Here is a 16,664-nt window from a genome sequence, read left to right on the forward strand (position 1 = left end):
GGGTTGGGGGGCGGGTAGCACAGGTGCATTTGTTGCTCACAGCTCCAGTGCCGGGTGCAGATTTCTGCACACGGCCCGCCACCACCATCTTGGACAAGGTGTGGTGGGCGGTGCTTCTGCGCACGGCCCTCAGAGCTGAGGTGTTCTGAGTGCAGCCATTTGGCCCCAGGAACTCTGGTCTGAAGGGCTGGGTGCGAGGCTTCTGCCCGCGGCTCCCTGTGAGCCAGTGAAGCTAGACTAAGTACAGAAGAAGAGGTTAGACGTTTTCTTATCCCCTAGATTCCATCTAATTTTCCCCCCGGGACGCCAGTGGGTTTTGCTGAGAATAGTACCTGTGGAAGGCAGAATGGTGGCCCCCAAAGCTGTCCACATCCTGATCGCCAGAACCTGTCAATGTGTTACCTGACAAGGCAGAAGAACTTTGCAGCTGTGGTTAAGTTAAAGATCTGGACATGGGGAGGGATCTCCAGGTGGGCCCACTGTGATCACTGAGCCCCTAAGAGCAGAGACCCATTCCTGGCCGAGGGTTGGTGGGAAATGCGACAATGGAAATGGTCGGAGAGGTGCGACACTGCTGGTCTGGAGATGTAGAAGGGGCCCCCGGCCAGGGAATGTGGACGCCTCTGGAAGCTGGAAAAGTCAGGACACAGATGCTCCCTTGGGGTCAGAAGGAAACAGTGCTGCCAATGCCCTGGTTTGAACCCAGTGAGACCGGTGTCAGACTTCTGACCCGCAGAAGTGTGAGGTAGTTATTATTTATTGTTTAAACTACTAAGTTTGTGGTAATTTTTTATGGCAGCCATGTAAAGCTAATATAGCATCTATTTACTTCACGCACTCCCAATCAAAATACTATAGCCTTTTTTACAGAAATTGAAAATCCATTCTAAGGTATATATGGAAATGCAGAGGACCTATATAGACAAAATTACCTTGAAAAAGAATTAGATACTTTTTTCAAGAATATACGTTTTTTTACTTATTTCAAGACTGCCTCAAAAGCAGTTCAATAAGAAAATATAGTCTTTTTAACAAATACTGCTGAGAAACAAAGGATGCTGGACCCAAATTAACCTTAAGCCTTTAGGTGCCATTTACAAAAATTCACTTGCGATGGACCATAGACATAAAAGTTCAAATTATAAAGTTTTTAGAAGGAAATGTATTATGATATTGTCATGGCCTTTGAGTAGGCAAAGAGTTATTTGAACCTAAAAAGCACTAACAACTAAAGAAAAAAAAATATGAAAGTTATGCATAAACAGAAGTAAAACAAATTTTAAAAATCCTGTTCATCAAAAGACATTTTTAAAAAGATGAATAGGCAAGCCATAGAATGGGAGGAATTATTGGTAATACATATTTCTGACAAATGTATCTAGAACATATAGATCAATAATTCAAAGAAAAACACTTCAGTAATAAATGGGCAAAGAAATCTTGAATAGATATTTCACAAAAGAAAATATAAGAATGGAAATAAAGCACGTGAGGGGGTGTTCAATGTCATTGTCAGCAGGGAAATACAAGTTAAACTATACTGGGCTACTACTCCTTTCCCAGTATATAGTAGCTCAATTTTTTAAAATGACAATATCAAGTGTTAGGGAGGATGTGAATCTAGCAATATGTAAATAGCCGGTCATAAAATTATTAAATAGAATGTGGAACAAAAGGAACTCTGGTTGGCAGTGAGAGTGTAAACTTGAACTCTTTGAAAAAAAAAAAATTGGAGCTATCTCATCACTTGTACATGACCAGACCCTTATGCCAGCAATTTCAGTCCTAAGTACATTTATCCTGAAGAAATTCTTGAACGTGTACACTAAGAGATATAAACTAGAATATTTATAGCAACATTGTTTTTAAATATAGGTAAATGGTTGCAATGGCTTGAATGTCCACTGAGAGGAAGGTGGATAAATTGTGACGTATTCGTACAGTGCAGTTCTGTGCACCTCAAAAATGCAATGTTAATTCATGAAAGCAAAGCACAGAAGAATATATACACCAGGATTTCATTTCTATTAATGAGACAAACAGATGAAACCAAAGCGATGTGTTGATTAGGGATGCTTCTTAAGTAAGGTCTAAGCTTACAAAGAAAACATAGTAATGGTTAACATAAAATTCACGGTTGACGGTGGTCAACTCTGGGAAGTAGGAACAGGGATAATTTGGGAAAGGAACACACAAACGTACTATGAATGACATTTAAAAAACTTGGGTGCACTGGACTCTATTTCATTATTTGCTCTTTCAATGGTACCTGTCCCTTATACATATGCTTTGTATGTACGATGTATTTTATAATAAACTTTAAAAAAATATATTAATCTCTCACCAGGTTGCTTTATTCTTATAACTTGAGATGAAGTTTTTCTCATTGTCCATTGGACCTTAGGTTCACATTGTCCATGATGCTGTAATGGATGGACAGTAACAAGAAGTGTGGCTTTCATGAATTGTTAAATTAAAACAAAACACACTGTAACATGTGATTCCTCCCATTAGGTGCCCTAAAATCAACGTGAAAGGCGTTAAGTGAACCTTTTCAAATCCTCAACCCACTTGATGAGTAATATTTTATTTGAATGTATTAATTGATAAAACAGTTTGAATGTCATTAAAAAAAATACAAAACAGGAAATGGAGAGAGTAAGAAACATGTAGCATAGTAGGTTATGCTAATGCATTCTCATTCCACCAGTGCCCCTGGAGGATAGCAACTTTGGATTATTTACTGATGAATCTTAAGTATCCAGCATAATCTTTCCTATTTCAATTACCTTTAATGTTTCAGGCAAACCTGGTGAAACTTCTTTTGATGCATCAGGCAAATCCACACCTATTGAACTGCAACGAGGAGAAGGCTTCAGGTAGGTTGTGAGCATCCTGGACCACTGAGCAGTTACTGTCTTCTTCCCATCATACTGAAGTTGCTGACCCATCACTGACACAGCTCCAAAGTGAGTCAGCCTCTCCTGAGATGCTCTGTGAAACCCAACCCAGTTCAAGCATGATTCACAAACTCCTGTGCACTGCTACGTTACAAGCATCTGTCAGAGAGCATTTAAGTTTATGGGGACTTCATTGCAATGTGCTCTTTGGGCTTTAAATTTCCCGGGCAGTGATTCCTGCAGTGTCACTTACTTTAAAACATATTTTTTCTGTTATTTAAAGCTAGTTTCTCACCATACCAAATACATGCTTGCTCATTAGGGTATTTTTAAATGGTAAGAGTATTTTTTTCTGTGCAGATATTTATACTGCACGCAATAGAGACTAACATTCTCAACCGAATTTAAAACTTTGAAAATCTTACTTATTTTTTAATAAATCTCTTTCTGAAATTTTCTAGAGTCCTTTTTACCACTCTTTTCAAAAGTGGGTACTACATTCATTTTCTAGTTTTTAAAACTTGACAACAGTGTTACTACCAGTAAGTTACTTTTGGTATATTAAAAATAAGAATTCTGAATAACAAAGAGAAAAGTCTTGCATAAGTAACAAAATAATGTAAAAATGTTGAAGGTATTAATTGATCTGAATAACTTAAATATATTTATTCTTCTTGTTTTTGTACCTCTACTAACCTGAAAGCACTTCACACCTGAGATTTCTTATTTCACGCGCTTCTAGGAGTATAATTACCCAATAAACCTCCCGTTTAAGACAGAATGGGAGATTTGCTCTGTTTCTTATTTTATTGGAATTAAGTATCATTGCTTAATGTTTATTGATCTTATTTGCTAAAAATAAATTGAAGATTTAACAAACTATAATATGGCTTAGTAGTCTCAAACTTCAGAACCACGCTAATATTAATAATAGGGTAGTGACCTTACTATTATCTACAAAAATTTGCCTAATGGTAAATATTGGAAGAGTACATAGAAATTTGTAGCTTTCTCCTATCTTTTTTCAAAAATATTTTTATTGTACGTATAAACCCCATCCTCTGTTAACTCTAGATCTAACAGGAGATCACATTTTTCCAGATCGTATTTCTGGCTTTTTTCCCAGAGAATGGAATATATCATTGACCCTGGACTGCAGGGACTCTGTCTATCACACTTTGACCTTTTAAGTCTAGTGTCAGTTTCACCAAAACAGACACTCAAGGCAATTGACAATGACGGTCCCAGAGCCCTGGGAGTGACTAAGCTGCTGGTCTAGATTCCGCCCTGGCCGCCACAGGCCTAGTGTCTGATGACTCTCTTAGACATTTTTGCCCACGTTGGTCACGCAAAGCCTAGCATCAGTATAATCAGTTCTCCATGCCATGTTGGTCATGAGAGACACAGTGATGGGACCACAGTAGTCTCTCAGTAAACATTTGTCGATTAGTTTCAGGTAGATGCAGGATATACCAACAACAAGAAGAAGGAACCACATAAAATGATAGTGCAGAAAGCAATCAACTAGACACCCATGTTGTGGCCGAGCACATGAAAATCATCATCATTGCTATATATTTAAAAAAAATTTTTACTGGAATATAGTCGCTTTACTATGTTGTGTTAGTTTCTGCTGTACAGCAAAGTGAATCAGCTGTACGTATACATATGTCCTCTCTTTTTTGGCTTTCCATCCCATTTAGGTCACCACAGAGCACTGAGTAGGGTTCCCTATGCTGTACAGTAGGTTCTCATTAGTTATCTGTTTTATACAGAGTATCAATAGTGTATGTATGTCAATCCCAATCTCCCAATTCATCCCACCACCGCTTCCCCGTTGGTATCCATACACTTGTTCTCTACGTTTGTGTCTCTGTTTCTGCTTTGTAAATGAGATCCTCTATACCAATTTTTTTCAGATTCCACATATATGAGTTAATAGACGATAATTGTTTTTCTCTTTCTGACTTATTTCACTCTGTATGACAGTCTCTAGGTCCATCCACGTGTCTACAAATGACCCTTTTTATGGCTGAATAATACTATGTTATGTTCTTGTTATTTTGCACTTCTTGAATTTGAAACGGGCACACAAAAAATTACCTGAGGGATAAAAGCAGTTTGAGGTATAGCTGTTACTTGGTATGGAAATAATCTCCCAAGAAGAAGATGCTGAGCTGTCTCCTACTCATTATGCAGATATGATTTAATCTAAAGCAAATGATGATAAAATCCTGGCATCAATATCGTCTTGTGGTAGCTGAATTACCTCACTCAGCCCATAAAGCCACATAACTGAAGTTCATGGACACAAGAGGTCACGCAGTTTAGTCGTGGGGATTGGAAAGGAGTAGCCACAGCCATTAGGTTCTTAGTTGTTATTAATGTGATTTTTCTTCAGGATGTATTGATTTTCAGTTTCAGTTGTTAGTAAGTGTAATTTTGATTAATGCACAGCTGTATTGCTGCTCAAATATGTTCAGATGTCACTGTTCACATGTAATTTGTAAGGAAATATAATTATTTTAATTTCAGATTGAAAAAGAAATCCCACCAGATCACAGAGAGAGGCCAGACCCACTGTTTTAAAAACACAACCGAGTAGTTATTTGTACAGCTACCCAGTTAGTAGAATGTTTATAGAATGCCTACTACATGTTTCATAAGAGCCCAGTCCTTGGGAAGGTATAGCTATTTTCCTCTTTTTTTTTTTTTTTTTGCGATACGCGGGCCTCTCACTGTTGTGGCCTCTCCCATTGCGGAGCACAGGCTCCGGATGCGCAGGCTCAGCGGCCACGGCTCACGGGCCCAGCCGCTCCGCGGCATGTGGGATCTTCCCGGACCGGGGCACGAACCCGTGCACCCTGCATTGGCAGGCGGACTCTCAACCACTGCGCCACCAGGGAAGCCCCTATTTTCCTCTTTTGATTCCCATTCACCAGGATGAAGGAAGACTTTCACGGAGAATAAAACGACATTAAGTTCTCTCCAGCTTAGCTTCTCAGTGATTTCACATTTTACCTGTGACCACTCAGTGAATATTATTTTTATATTGTGTCATTTTATATTATGTCATTTTATATTATGTCATGTAATTAAATATGCCACTGATGTAACATAAAATAGTCTTTAAAAATCGTAGCACTGCCATTTTATTCCCACCATAAACTTTTAGTGTTTTTTGTTTTGCTTCATGTGTTGATAAATTTTAGCATGTTACATATCAGAATTATTGAAAGTAAATAGTTTTGTGGGATGTTCCCACTCACTGGCTCTGATCGCCTTATTGTTACTCGTAGATGTTGCCGCATCTGAGTTTATTGAGGAAATGCTGCTGAAAGCCGAGTCTGCCTGGGAAGGAAGAATGCAAGAGCCTTCCTGTGTTCAGACCTTGGCCCAAGAGGAGCCCTATGAAGAGATCATCCCTGACCTTCCAGCCCTTCCCAGCAAGCTGTAAGTGCCTTCTCCCTAGTGATAAAGTCGTAGACCTTGGTCCTTGAGGAGTTAGTTATTCTCCTTTGTCACTCTCTCTAGTCACCAGCCATTTTTCAATCAGTATTGTCTGTCTCTCAACCAAAAGTTCGAAGATTGAAGCTGCATATCAACATTTACCAAAGATACTTGTGGACAGCAAGGAGTTAGGCATGAAAACCCTCTGATTTTGACCATTTCAGTCCTTCCTTCCATTTGTCATCACGAGACCAAAGATACTATTTTAAACACATTCCATGTTTTAAACTAAACTGATATATAAGGTTTCCAATAGCTATCATCGTGACAAAATTTCCTCACGTAGGAAATACAAATATTCATTTTTTCTCTCTTAAGTATAAAACTAATGATTTCTTGTTATCTAGAATGTGGCCTCAATACTGACACATGCTATAAAGGAGATGAACCTTGAAAACATTATGCTAAGTGAAGGAAGTCAGACACAAAAGGCCACACAGTGTATGACTGAATTTATGTGAAATGTCTGGAATTAGCAAATCCATAGAAACAGAAAGTATATTAGTGGTTGGATGAATGAGGTGAGGGGAAAATGGGAAGTGACTCTGAGTGTATATGGGATTTCTTTGGGGGGATGATGGAAGTATTCTGGAAGTAGATGAGGTGGTTACACACATCGGTGAATGTGCTAAAAAGCACTGACTTGTACACCTTGAAAGTGTGAATTTTGTGTTATGTAGATTATGTCTCAGTGAGATAAATAAATACATAAAGAAAAAAACATTTGAGGTCAAAACCAAAATCTGCTGTATCTAAGCAGTGGGACCTTGAGGAAGGTACTTCCTATCTCTGACCCTGTGTCTTGCCTGGTGTTGGAGATTATGTCTAACATTGGAGCATTTGAGGGTTCCCTGAATAAAAAGCACCATCTGGGTTCTGGACCATCTGAGAGGTAATCAAACAGTAAAGACGGAGGCCAAATCACCCCTGATCAGGGATGGAGGATGCATCGGAGGACGTGACTGCATGTGATGGCTGAAAGGGTTTATAAAGTTATTCCATTATTAGGCAGCTTGGCCAAGTAAGTACAAGGCACCTACCTATGAGTCAGATGCGGTCTCCCAAGTGGGGGGGCCCTCCGGACAAGGCTCAGGACAGGCAGGAGGAGGACAAGTTGTGGTCTCTGCAGGGAGGCTCGCTCCGAGAAGGGAGGGGCTGAGGAGACTCGTCCCCATTTCATCCATCAGAGGATCCGTCCCACTCCCGAGGTGTAGAGGCAGGCCCAGAGGCAGCGTAACTCGACTTCCCTTCCTAGGACACGGAAGAGATGCTCCCAACAGGTGCATCACAAGGCCATGAGCGGAGGGGAAAAGGCTTATTTCAGAGCCTGTCCCATCCCTGGCATCAGAAACACATTCAATTTAAAACCTCTCTAGGTAATTCAGAGGCTCAAGTCAGGCATAAATGCACTGACCTCTACTTAATACTAAAATATATTAATTACTGGATTTGATTTTTCAATTGTGTGGAAAAGGAGCTTCATTCGTGTGTCAGACGCTGTGCTAAGAATTTCATGGATTATTTTAGTCCATTTTCAAAGCCCCGTTAAGATTTTCTTACTTTCCCAAGATTACAGAGCTGAGAAATGACAGGTCAAGATTTGTAGCCCAGCAGTCAGAGTCCAGATCATCCACACCTACACCACCTTACCCGTCTCCTGTTTTCACAGGTGGGAAAAAAATAGTATCACATTTATGTGGGAGAGAAAGTGAGAAAGCCATAGGTAGAAACAAAAGTTGGAGTCAAGAATGGTTACCTGATAAGATACATTCCAAGTGGCCTGGAACTAATGATTAGAATATGTTGACCTTGGCTCTTTACATTTTTATATTCCTGATATCACTGGAACGAGAGGAGTAATACAGATACTTGCTATGGAAGAATTTTACTTTCCAGATGTTGATATTAAAATCCATACCCAATATGTTCCATTTTACTTTTAAGATTATGTCATGGGCTTCCATGGAAAGAGGCATTAAAATGTAAACAGCGTCAAACTGTGAGTTAAAACCAAATTCTTTCATAATACGTTATTTTGGATGAATATTAACTTATCTCTGTGTCTATAGTTTTGGGTTTCTTCTGCTTTAAAAAAATAAAAGAAAGCAAAGCAACCGACCTGCCCAAAAAAGTACTTTTTACTGTTTTTTATATTTTGATTGACCCACGTATTTTAACCGGATTAATCAGTGGCTTATTTGCTCTACGCAGTTAAGTATTATTGTTTTAATAACATTTTTCTCTTGTTGACACTGAGCAAAGCTTTCAAACTTTGAAATAAGTTTGTATTGAAATGTAACCTCTTCATTGAAGTCTGCTGTCATCTTTCTTCAGGATAGAATTGAAAATTATATTAAAGAACAACTCATTATAATGTTAAGGGTTTTTTTTAACTCTAAAAAAATGACAGGGGCTTCCCTGGTGACGCAGTGGTTGAGAGTCCGCCTGCCGATGCAGGGGACGCGGGTTTGTGCCCCGGTCCGGGAAGATCCCACGTGCCGCGGAGCGGCTGGGCCCGTGAGCCGTGGCCGCTGAGCCTGCGCGTCTGGAGCCTGTGCTCCGCCCGCAACGGGAGAGGCCACAACAGTGAGAGGCCCGCGTACCGCAAAAAAGAAACAAAAAATGACAGGTAGACTTGTTTAGTTTAACAACTAAACTTTGTAAAATTTCTTTTATTTTAGGCTTCCTCTCTCTTCCTTAAACCCTCCACAGCTCTTCTCACACGTGACTGCCCCCCCCCCCCCCCCCCCCCCCCCCCCCCCCCCCGTCCTGTGTCAGCTGCCCACAGTACTCATCTCCCATGATTGGCAATGCCAATCCCCGTGGGTTCCCGACTCTACCTTGTGGGCTGGGATAGGTACCTCCAACAGTGCCAAAGCCCACTGCACTCTGTTCTTTCCCTCCTGCTGACGGGGTGTCTGCTCTCCGCGCTGTCTTTTCCATCCTTAGCTATCTCAGTGCCTCATTGACTGTTATTGCTGCTAATGAAACAGCGGCTGCCGAACGTGCCCTTTGGGGTTTGAACATGGAAATGCTCTCCTAGGGTTTTTAATCGCTGAGACATTCTGATAGATGCCCACTTTTGTTTCTAATATTCTCTTCCATGGAGTCCTTGAGTTGGAATACACAAAAATTCTGCACAGTACCTACACGGAGTACAGTAGTTCACTAAACACTTGTGGGTTTTCACTTATTACTAATATAAACAGTGATAACAACTGATAGTTTTTGAGCAGTTACCGGGCATCAGCACTTGTGCAGAGGGATAATTCCATTTAATCCTCAAAACAACAGCTGGAGGTGCTTTGTATTTCTCTCTCCGTTTTATACATCCCTGTGCGACACTCAGAGCTTCAGTGACTGGACTCACGTCACACCCGTGTATTCAGTCTGACATTGTTTCTGCGAGGAGGTCAGTTTCATTTGTAATTCTAACATTTCTAACTTGTCTTTAAAGAGGAAATGATTGATCTGAGTTTCAGTTATGGTTCGTCTGCGTTAGCTGTGGAACACTGTCGATTTAGGATATGCGTGTAGTATGACAATTGGAGAAGACAGTGCGGAATGAGGAAGAGATGTCCCTCCACAGAAGTGATGAGTGAGAAGGTTACTCGCAGTACAGTCTGTTGTGAATCTGCTTTCCAGTCAGAGTTGCGCACGGGAGTGGAAAAAGATGGGGCCACTGGGGGAGTTCCCTGGTGGTCCAGTGGTTAGTACTCGGTGCTTTCACTGCTGAGGGCCGGGGTTCAATCCCTGGTCGGGGAACTAAGATTTCACAAGCTGTGTGGCCAAAATAAAATAAAATAAAATAAAATAAAATAAAATAAAAAGACGGGGCCACTGTTTTCTGTCTGTCCACCAAGTTATCCATCCAACCATTTGACCTTGCTCACTCTGAGGGTCTAAAAACCAATGATGTGACTTAAAACTGGGGCTTTGAGGCAGCCTAACCTGTGTTCCTGACTGGTAAACATATCAACGTTCTGGGAGGATAATGTGCCCTTACTCCATGGGAAGAGGGCACCGAAGCTCTGAGTTCAGGACTCTCTAAGACCTTGCCCTGTGTGTCTATTTGTTTAGCTGGTCCTGATTTGTATCCTTCACCATAAAGCTGCAATGGTAAGTATAGGGCTTTCTTGAGTTCTGTGAATCATTTGAGTGAATGCTCAAACCTGAGAAGGGTTGAGGGAGCCCCTGAATTTGTAGCTAATTGGTCAGAAGTGCAGGTGGTCTGGGGATGCCCAGACTTGTGGCTGAAATCTGAAGTGGAGCAGCCGTGTTGGGGACGGTGCCCTGAACTTGTGGGCTTTGTGCTGACTCTAGGTGGTCCGTCTGTGTCAGAAACGCACTGCAGTTCAGCGCAGGGTTATGAGGATGGTAACTGTCGCGTGGGGTTGTTCTTTTTTTTTGTTCGTTTGTTTGTTTTGTGGTACGCGGGCCTCTCACTGTTGTGGCCTCTCCCGTTGCGGAACACAGGCTCCGGATGCGCAGGCTCAGCGGCCATGGCTCACGGGCCCAGCCGCTCCGCGGCATGTGGGATCTTCCCGGACCGGGGCACGAACCCGCGTCCCCTGCATCGGCAGGCGGACTCTCAACCACTGCACCACCAGGGAAACCCCCTATCAGTACTTTTTCGTGGCGGAGTTGAGCATCACTTGGGAGAATGTGGAGGAGGAGCCCCGGAGCTTTATTCGGGTTCCTGTGTCCAGGCCTCAGTTCTGGACCAAATGTGCAAAGGCCTCTCGGCAGAGCACAGGCCCTGTAGTTATTAGGGACACCCCCACCCCGCCCCACCGTACACATTCCTGTGTTACTTGGACCAATTTAGCAAAACAAAGCGCTTGGCACAGTTTGATCCACCTTCCTTAGAAAGTAGGTTCACACACTTCTTGGTGTGGCTACCATACTAGCTACTCATATATTATCCAATTTTCCCTTTATGTGTACTAATAAGCCCCAAGCAGTGCCTTTTGTTTACTAAATCTAGTGAGTCTAACTGGGTAGGGCTTCTAGGAGCGCTGTTGTTCTCCTGAGTAAAGGGACGGATTTATCTGGTCAGCCTTGTTGTTTTGTGTCCTTCTAATACCATCCTGCCTGGGACATAAATGTGTTACCTGGAGATGCCAAGTGTTTCTGAAACCAAAGGATGAAAGTGAGTTGCCGAGAATACAGAACAGGAGCCCACAAGGAATCAAGGTCCTGGAAGATCTCCTTGAGGTGGTTAGCATTCCTGAGCTGTGTATTTCTGGCTTTCTTGTTTTATGAGAAAAATAACCCTTTATTTCCTTACGATACTAGCCTTAGTTTCAGACTGATGCAGCCTAATGCAATACTGCCTGATGCCATAGCTATTATACCCTTGGGGTGCCTTACTTGGGGTCCCATGCCCCACTCAGAAAACTTGTAGTAATGATAATACTCTGACTCTCCAGTGTGTCTTAATGTTCCCTGTGGCTTTTTATGACCTTAACAGCTTTCTAATCCAACACTATCAGAAGTTACCTATAACTTCTGATATAGGAAGATGGATAGAGTGACCAAATGTCCTGGTTTGGTCCAGTACTAGTGAATGCCTATTTACCTAGCATAACTATCAGTAAAGCTCTCTTTCAGCTTAAAAGTGTCCTAATTGGCAATTTATACTCTACTTATGTAGAATCAGGGAACACTGAGATAAAACTTCTTGTGTGCTTTCATTTCAGATTAATATTTTAAAGAAAGTAATTAAATGGACAGTTATTTCAACACTGCTAATTCATATTGCCCTTTAGAGTATAAAGGGCTTTTGCATCTAAAACCTCATTTGATATATGTAAAATTCTTTCTTTTAGTAATAAATTCTACAAGACATCCAACCTGTTTCCTAGTCAAATATTATGACTACATTGCTAAAAATCTGAAGAATGTAGCTACGAAGTTTTGCTAAAGCTGTCAGTCAATTCCCTAAGAATTTACGCTTAGGAAGGGATTCTATAGTCTAGTAGGGGACAGAGAGAAATGTCAGAATATAGGGACATAATGAGTCGTTGAGAATTGTTTAGTTTCAGTTTAAACCATTCAAACTATCCCTCAAACATTGTTGGGCAATTAGACAGCCTTCCAGTATTGGCTGAGAAGTAGACTGTCTTTGGGTGAAGGTGGAGGGAAAGGGTAGACATTCCATTTCTATTTCTTTTCTACATTGGAAACAGCTCCGTTGATGAGCACGCACTACCTTTTAAGGTGGCTTGTTCCGTCCACTGCCACATACCCTCATTATTTTCTTCTCTTATATTATAGACTGAGTGTGAGAGAGAGAGAGAGAGAGAGAGAGAGAGAGAGAGAGAGAGAGAGTGTGTGTGTGTGTGTCTGTGTGTGTGTGTGTGTGTATTGTGGTGTTTTTGTGCTGCCAACTTAAGTAAGTTTTATCAAATGATATCAAATTTACTTATTAAAAATGTCTGACAAACGCAGTATATCATTAAACATCTCTTTGATTTGAATAAATGGTAACGTTATTTCATATAAATATCATTCATTATATACCTATTCAGCAAAATAATTGCATGCTAGTGAGTCACTTCTAGCAAATGTATCTCTTGACATATTTTGAAACTCGCTTCGTAATGCATAGAGCTTCTGGATTAAACTTATTTTAATTTAGAGATTTTTAAAAATTTCTTTGCAAATATCTGTTGAAAACTACTAAGATGGATGAGATGTCTTAAAAACAATATAATTTCCAATCCAACCACAAGCGACACGTTGAAATTTTTATTTATGTTTTAAAGACAAGTAATAGTTTACCAAAATGGTTTTTTAAATTGTAAGTATTTTCTCTTACAAAAACTAAAGTCATTTTTGGGGGGGCCAAAGATAGCAATTAATTCAAAACTCTCTAAGAACCGTTCCATTCAACGTAAATCTTTGGATCATTATTTTATTTTATTGATGCAGAGAAACCCCAATTCCCTTTAATAAATAATTTATGTACCTACGTTCCTAGGATTAAAGTTGAGAACTATCTATTTGGTCCATTACTTTAACCACCAAAATAACTGAGTCACGTATGCCATTTCTTCACATTTGTCTCTATTAATTTTTTTTCCCTGATTGGCCTAATATATCTCAATATAGTCAATTTTATTTGTTTTCCTTAGTTTTCTAAAATTGCTTTAGTTATAATGGGCCATAACTGTTGCCTTCATTAGTTTTATTATGTTCCTGTTTCGATTTTCAGAAATAAAATCCTAGTTCCTACAGGTACATTTGCTGTGCATGAAATGCTTTTTATGTTTATAGAAATAAGTAAGTCTTGAATAAATTCAGTAGAGTTTAGAAATCGGGTGTCTGCTGGTATCGGTCCATCTAATTTCTTCCTCATCAAGTTAAATTGTTCTCGCCTGCATTAATCTAAAGTACCCTTTAGATTTTATGGCTCTTTCATTTTCCTTATGTTTATGGAGTCTGCCTTACCAAAAGCCTTCTTTTAGAAAACATACTATTCAATCCTGTTTTTTTCTTTCTTGCTGGTAAGTGTGTAGCCCTAATAATTACTTTTTTAATAATCAGAATATTTTTTTCCTTGAAGAAAATGTGGAAAGTGCAGAATAACATCTAGAAGCATGAAAATAATCTCTCATTAGTGTCGAAGAAAAATTGCACCCGAAAACTTAAAGATACAGGAAAGACTTTATTCAAGAATATAGCAGTAGGGAAGAGATACTGAGCTCAGCTCCCTGCAAGTAAAGGCCAGAAAGCTTGTCAGCGCTGGGCTTAGAGGAAAACTGCTGAAGGAAATTATCCAGGGGTTGGTCAGAGTGATGAGGCCTGAGTTTGCTCACTGGTGTTTATGGAAGTTAGGCTCCTGGCCTCCCACAGAGACTGGGAGACAAGCGCTCCATCTTTCATGGTGATTGCTTCTCAGAAGGGTGGCTCTCAGGTCCTGGAGAGAGAATCCCCGGGTTGTTAGCCTGGGAGGGGCTTACACCTCAAAGGGGCGGAGAAAACAATTGATAATTGTAAGTTCTTTAAAGTAAGTTCTCTAAGAAGGGAGAGGTCAGGGCTGTAGCGTGGCGAGAAGCTTGTCTAAAGTTCAGTTAAGATGAGGGGAATGAATGGTGCCTCCTTCTTTCGCATTAGTCCACCTTTTTGGTGCAACTACTGTCTATTCATTGGGCGTATTTCTTCGTATCCTGTATATGTTTCTTCTTGTTTATTAAGTTGAATTCTTCTTTCTATATAATTACAGCTTTTAAAAAAATTAATCTTATATCATAAATATTTTGCCATAATTGATAAAGTTTTAATGATTATTAAAATACCAATGATTCCTTTAAGATTATTCCTTTTTCTAGAAGAATAGCATTTTAATACATGTTTATATTCTACAAATGGATAATCAGTGATAATTTAAATATATAGAAGTTAACCTATGAATGCTATTGTTAATCACAATGATTATGGATGAAACGTGTTTCATGTAATAATTAGAATAGAAACCTACAGAAAAATTGTTCCATATGATGAGAGTATTTGTAACCAGCTGCTTGCAGTTACTGTTAGTAGTAGATCCTAGAGTGTATAACCTATGACATTAGCGAGTATACATGGTTTTTTAAAATGCAGGTGAAAAAGCATGTAAAGAGAGATTATGTGTCAGCACCATAGAACTGTAGGACTTGAAATACATTTAGATATTCTAGTTCCCGCACTTAGCAAAGGTGGAACTGTGGGGAGATTTTGAGGTTCTTAGAAGGTCAGGTAGTAGCTAAATTGAGGTAAAAACTGACTTAGGGGCTTCCCTGGTGGCGCAGTGGTGGAGAGCCCGCCTGCCGATGCAGGGGACGCGGGTTCGTGCCCCGGTCCGGGAAGATCCCACATGCCGCGGAGGGGCTGGGCCCGTGAGCCGTGGCCGCTGAGCCTGCGCGTCCGGAGCCTGTGCTCCGCAACGGGAGAGGCCACAACAGTATGAGGCCCCCGCGTACGGCAAAAACAAACAAACAAACTGACTTAGAATGAGGTCACTGTATTCCGGGACCAATCTTCTTTTCAAGTGTATCTTTCAAGGAGCCTGCTATTAACACTGCGATTAGATTTGGGATACCAAAGGAGTATTTCAACTGTTTTAGTAGACTCACCAGTTCTTCCTTTTAGAAATCCTTTATACTTGATTTTACTTATTGTATAAACTATCTTTCTAGTTTTTACCTTGACTAATCTAACTACTGCTTTATTAATTGCTATACACTCAGAAGATTCAGTATTGGCAAAACCTCTCTTTAGTCTTTTTGTTATTGTTGTTGTTTGCTTTTTAATTTCTTGGCAATGCAGAAAAGGGAGACGGTCGGTCTAAGGGGAGATAAGGAAGGAAATATTTCGGTAGGTGTGAGGGTGGACTCTGAAGCTCAAGTCCCAGCTTCGCTGCTGCTCACTGTGTGTCCAGAGCATGTTCTCCTCTCTGGTCCTTAGTTTACTCATCTACAGAATGGGCATAAATATAATGTATACCTTATGGTGTTGTTGTTAAAGAGTTAATGTGTGTGTAGTACTTAGAACAGAGATGGTCATACATTCAGTGCCATATAATTATTAAAGTGATTTGCAAATGCTTTATTCAAATTATAGTAAATATCAGAGAACCTCAACTGTCTTCAAATAGCGGAAGGGCTGTCAAATGAAAGAAGCACAAGGCGTGTTGCTGGAGCCCCACGTGTGATGAGTAGAAGGGCGAGTAGAGAGGCCTTGTTCCAGCGTTGCTCGGGGAAGAAGTACAGCCTCTTTGAAGGTTGTAAAGACCTTATTACTTGATAGTATTCAAGCAGATCTGGATGTGAGCAGTTTTAAGCATTCCCTTTATACACTGAATTTTTATTTATTTATTTATTTATTTATTTACTGCGGCACGCGGGCCTCTCACTGTTGGGGCCTCTCCCGTTGCGGAGCACAGGCTCCGGACGCGCAGGCCCAGCGGCCACGGCTCACGGGCCCAGCCGCTCCGCGGCACGTGGGATCTTCCCGGGCCGGGGCACGAACCCGCGTCCCCTGCATCGACAGGCGGACCCTCAACCACTGCGCCACCAGGGAAGCCCTGTAGTGAATTTTAACAATGAATAATATAGCATTGGGAGGGATGCCCACCGTGGGCCGTGAGCCGCCTCCACGTCCTTGCCCAGTTGGTCAGTCTGCAGGGCACATGCAGTTAGTCATACCAGCTGCTGGATGGCTGGGGGAGACCGCAGCGCCGGGGCCCTGGCTTCTCTTCTACTGGGCACC

At 41.0% G+C, this 16,664-nt stretch overlaps 1 protein-coding gene across 1 annotated transcript in view; it reads left to right on the forward strand.

Annotated features, from left to right (window-relative positions):
* Window positions 1-16,664, forward strand: part of MYO16 (myosin XVI) — a 463,256-nt gene that overhangs the window by 155,925 nt on the left and 290,667 nt on the right. Inside the window, exons 8-9 of the mRNA XM_007451283.1 lie at window positions 2,804-2,879; window positions 6,200-6,353. Coding sequence (XP_007451345.1) covers window positions 2,804-2,879; window positions 6,200-6,353 — 230 coding nt within the window. The remainder of the gene's footprint in view (window positions 1-2,803; window positions 2,880-6,199; window positions 6,354-16,664) is intronic.

Source organism: Lipotes vexillifer, unplaced genomic scaffold (assembly GCF_000442215.2).
Source record: "Lipotes vexillifer unplaced genomic scaffold, Lipotes_vexillifer_v1.1 scaffold2194, whole genome shotgun sequence".
Lineage (NCBI taxonomy): Eukaryota > Metazoa > Chordata > Mammalia > Artiodactyla > Lipotidae > Lipotes > Lipotes vexillifer.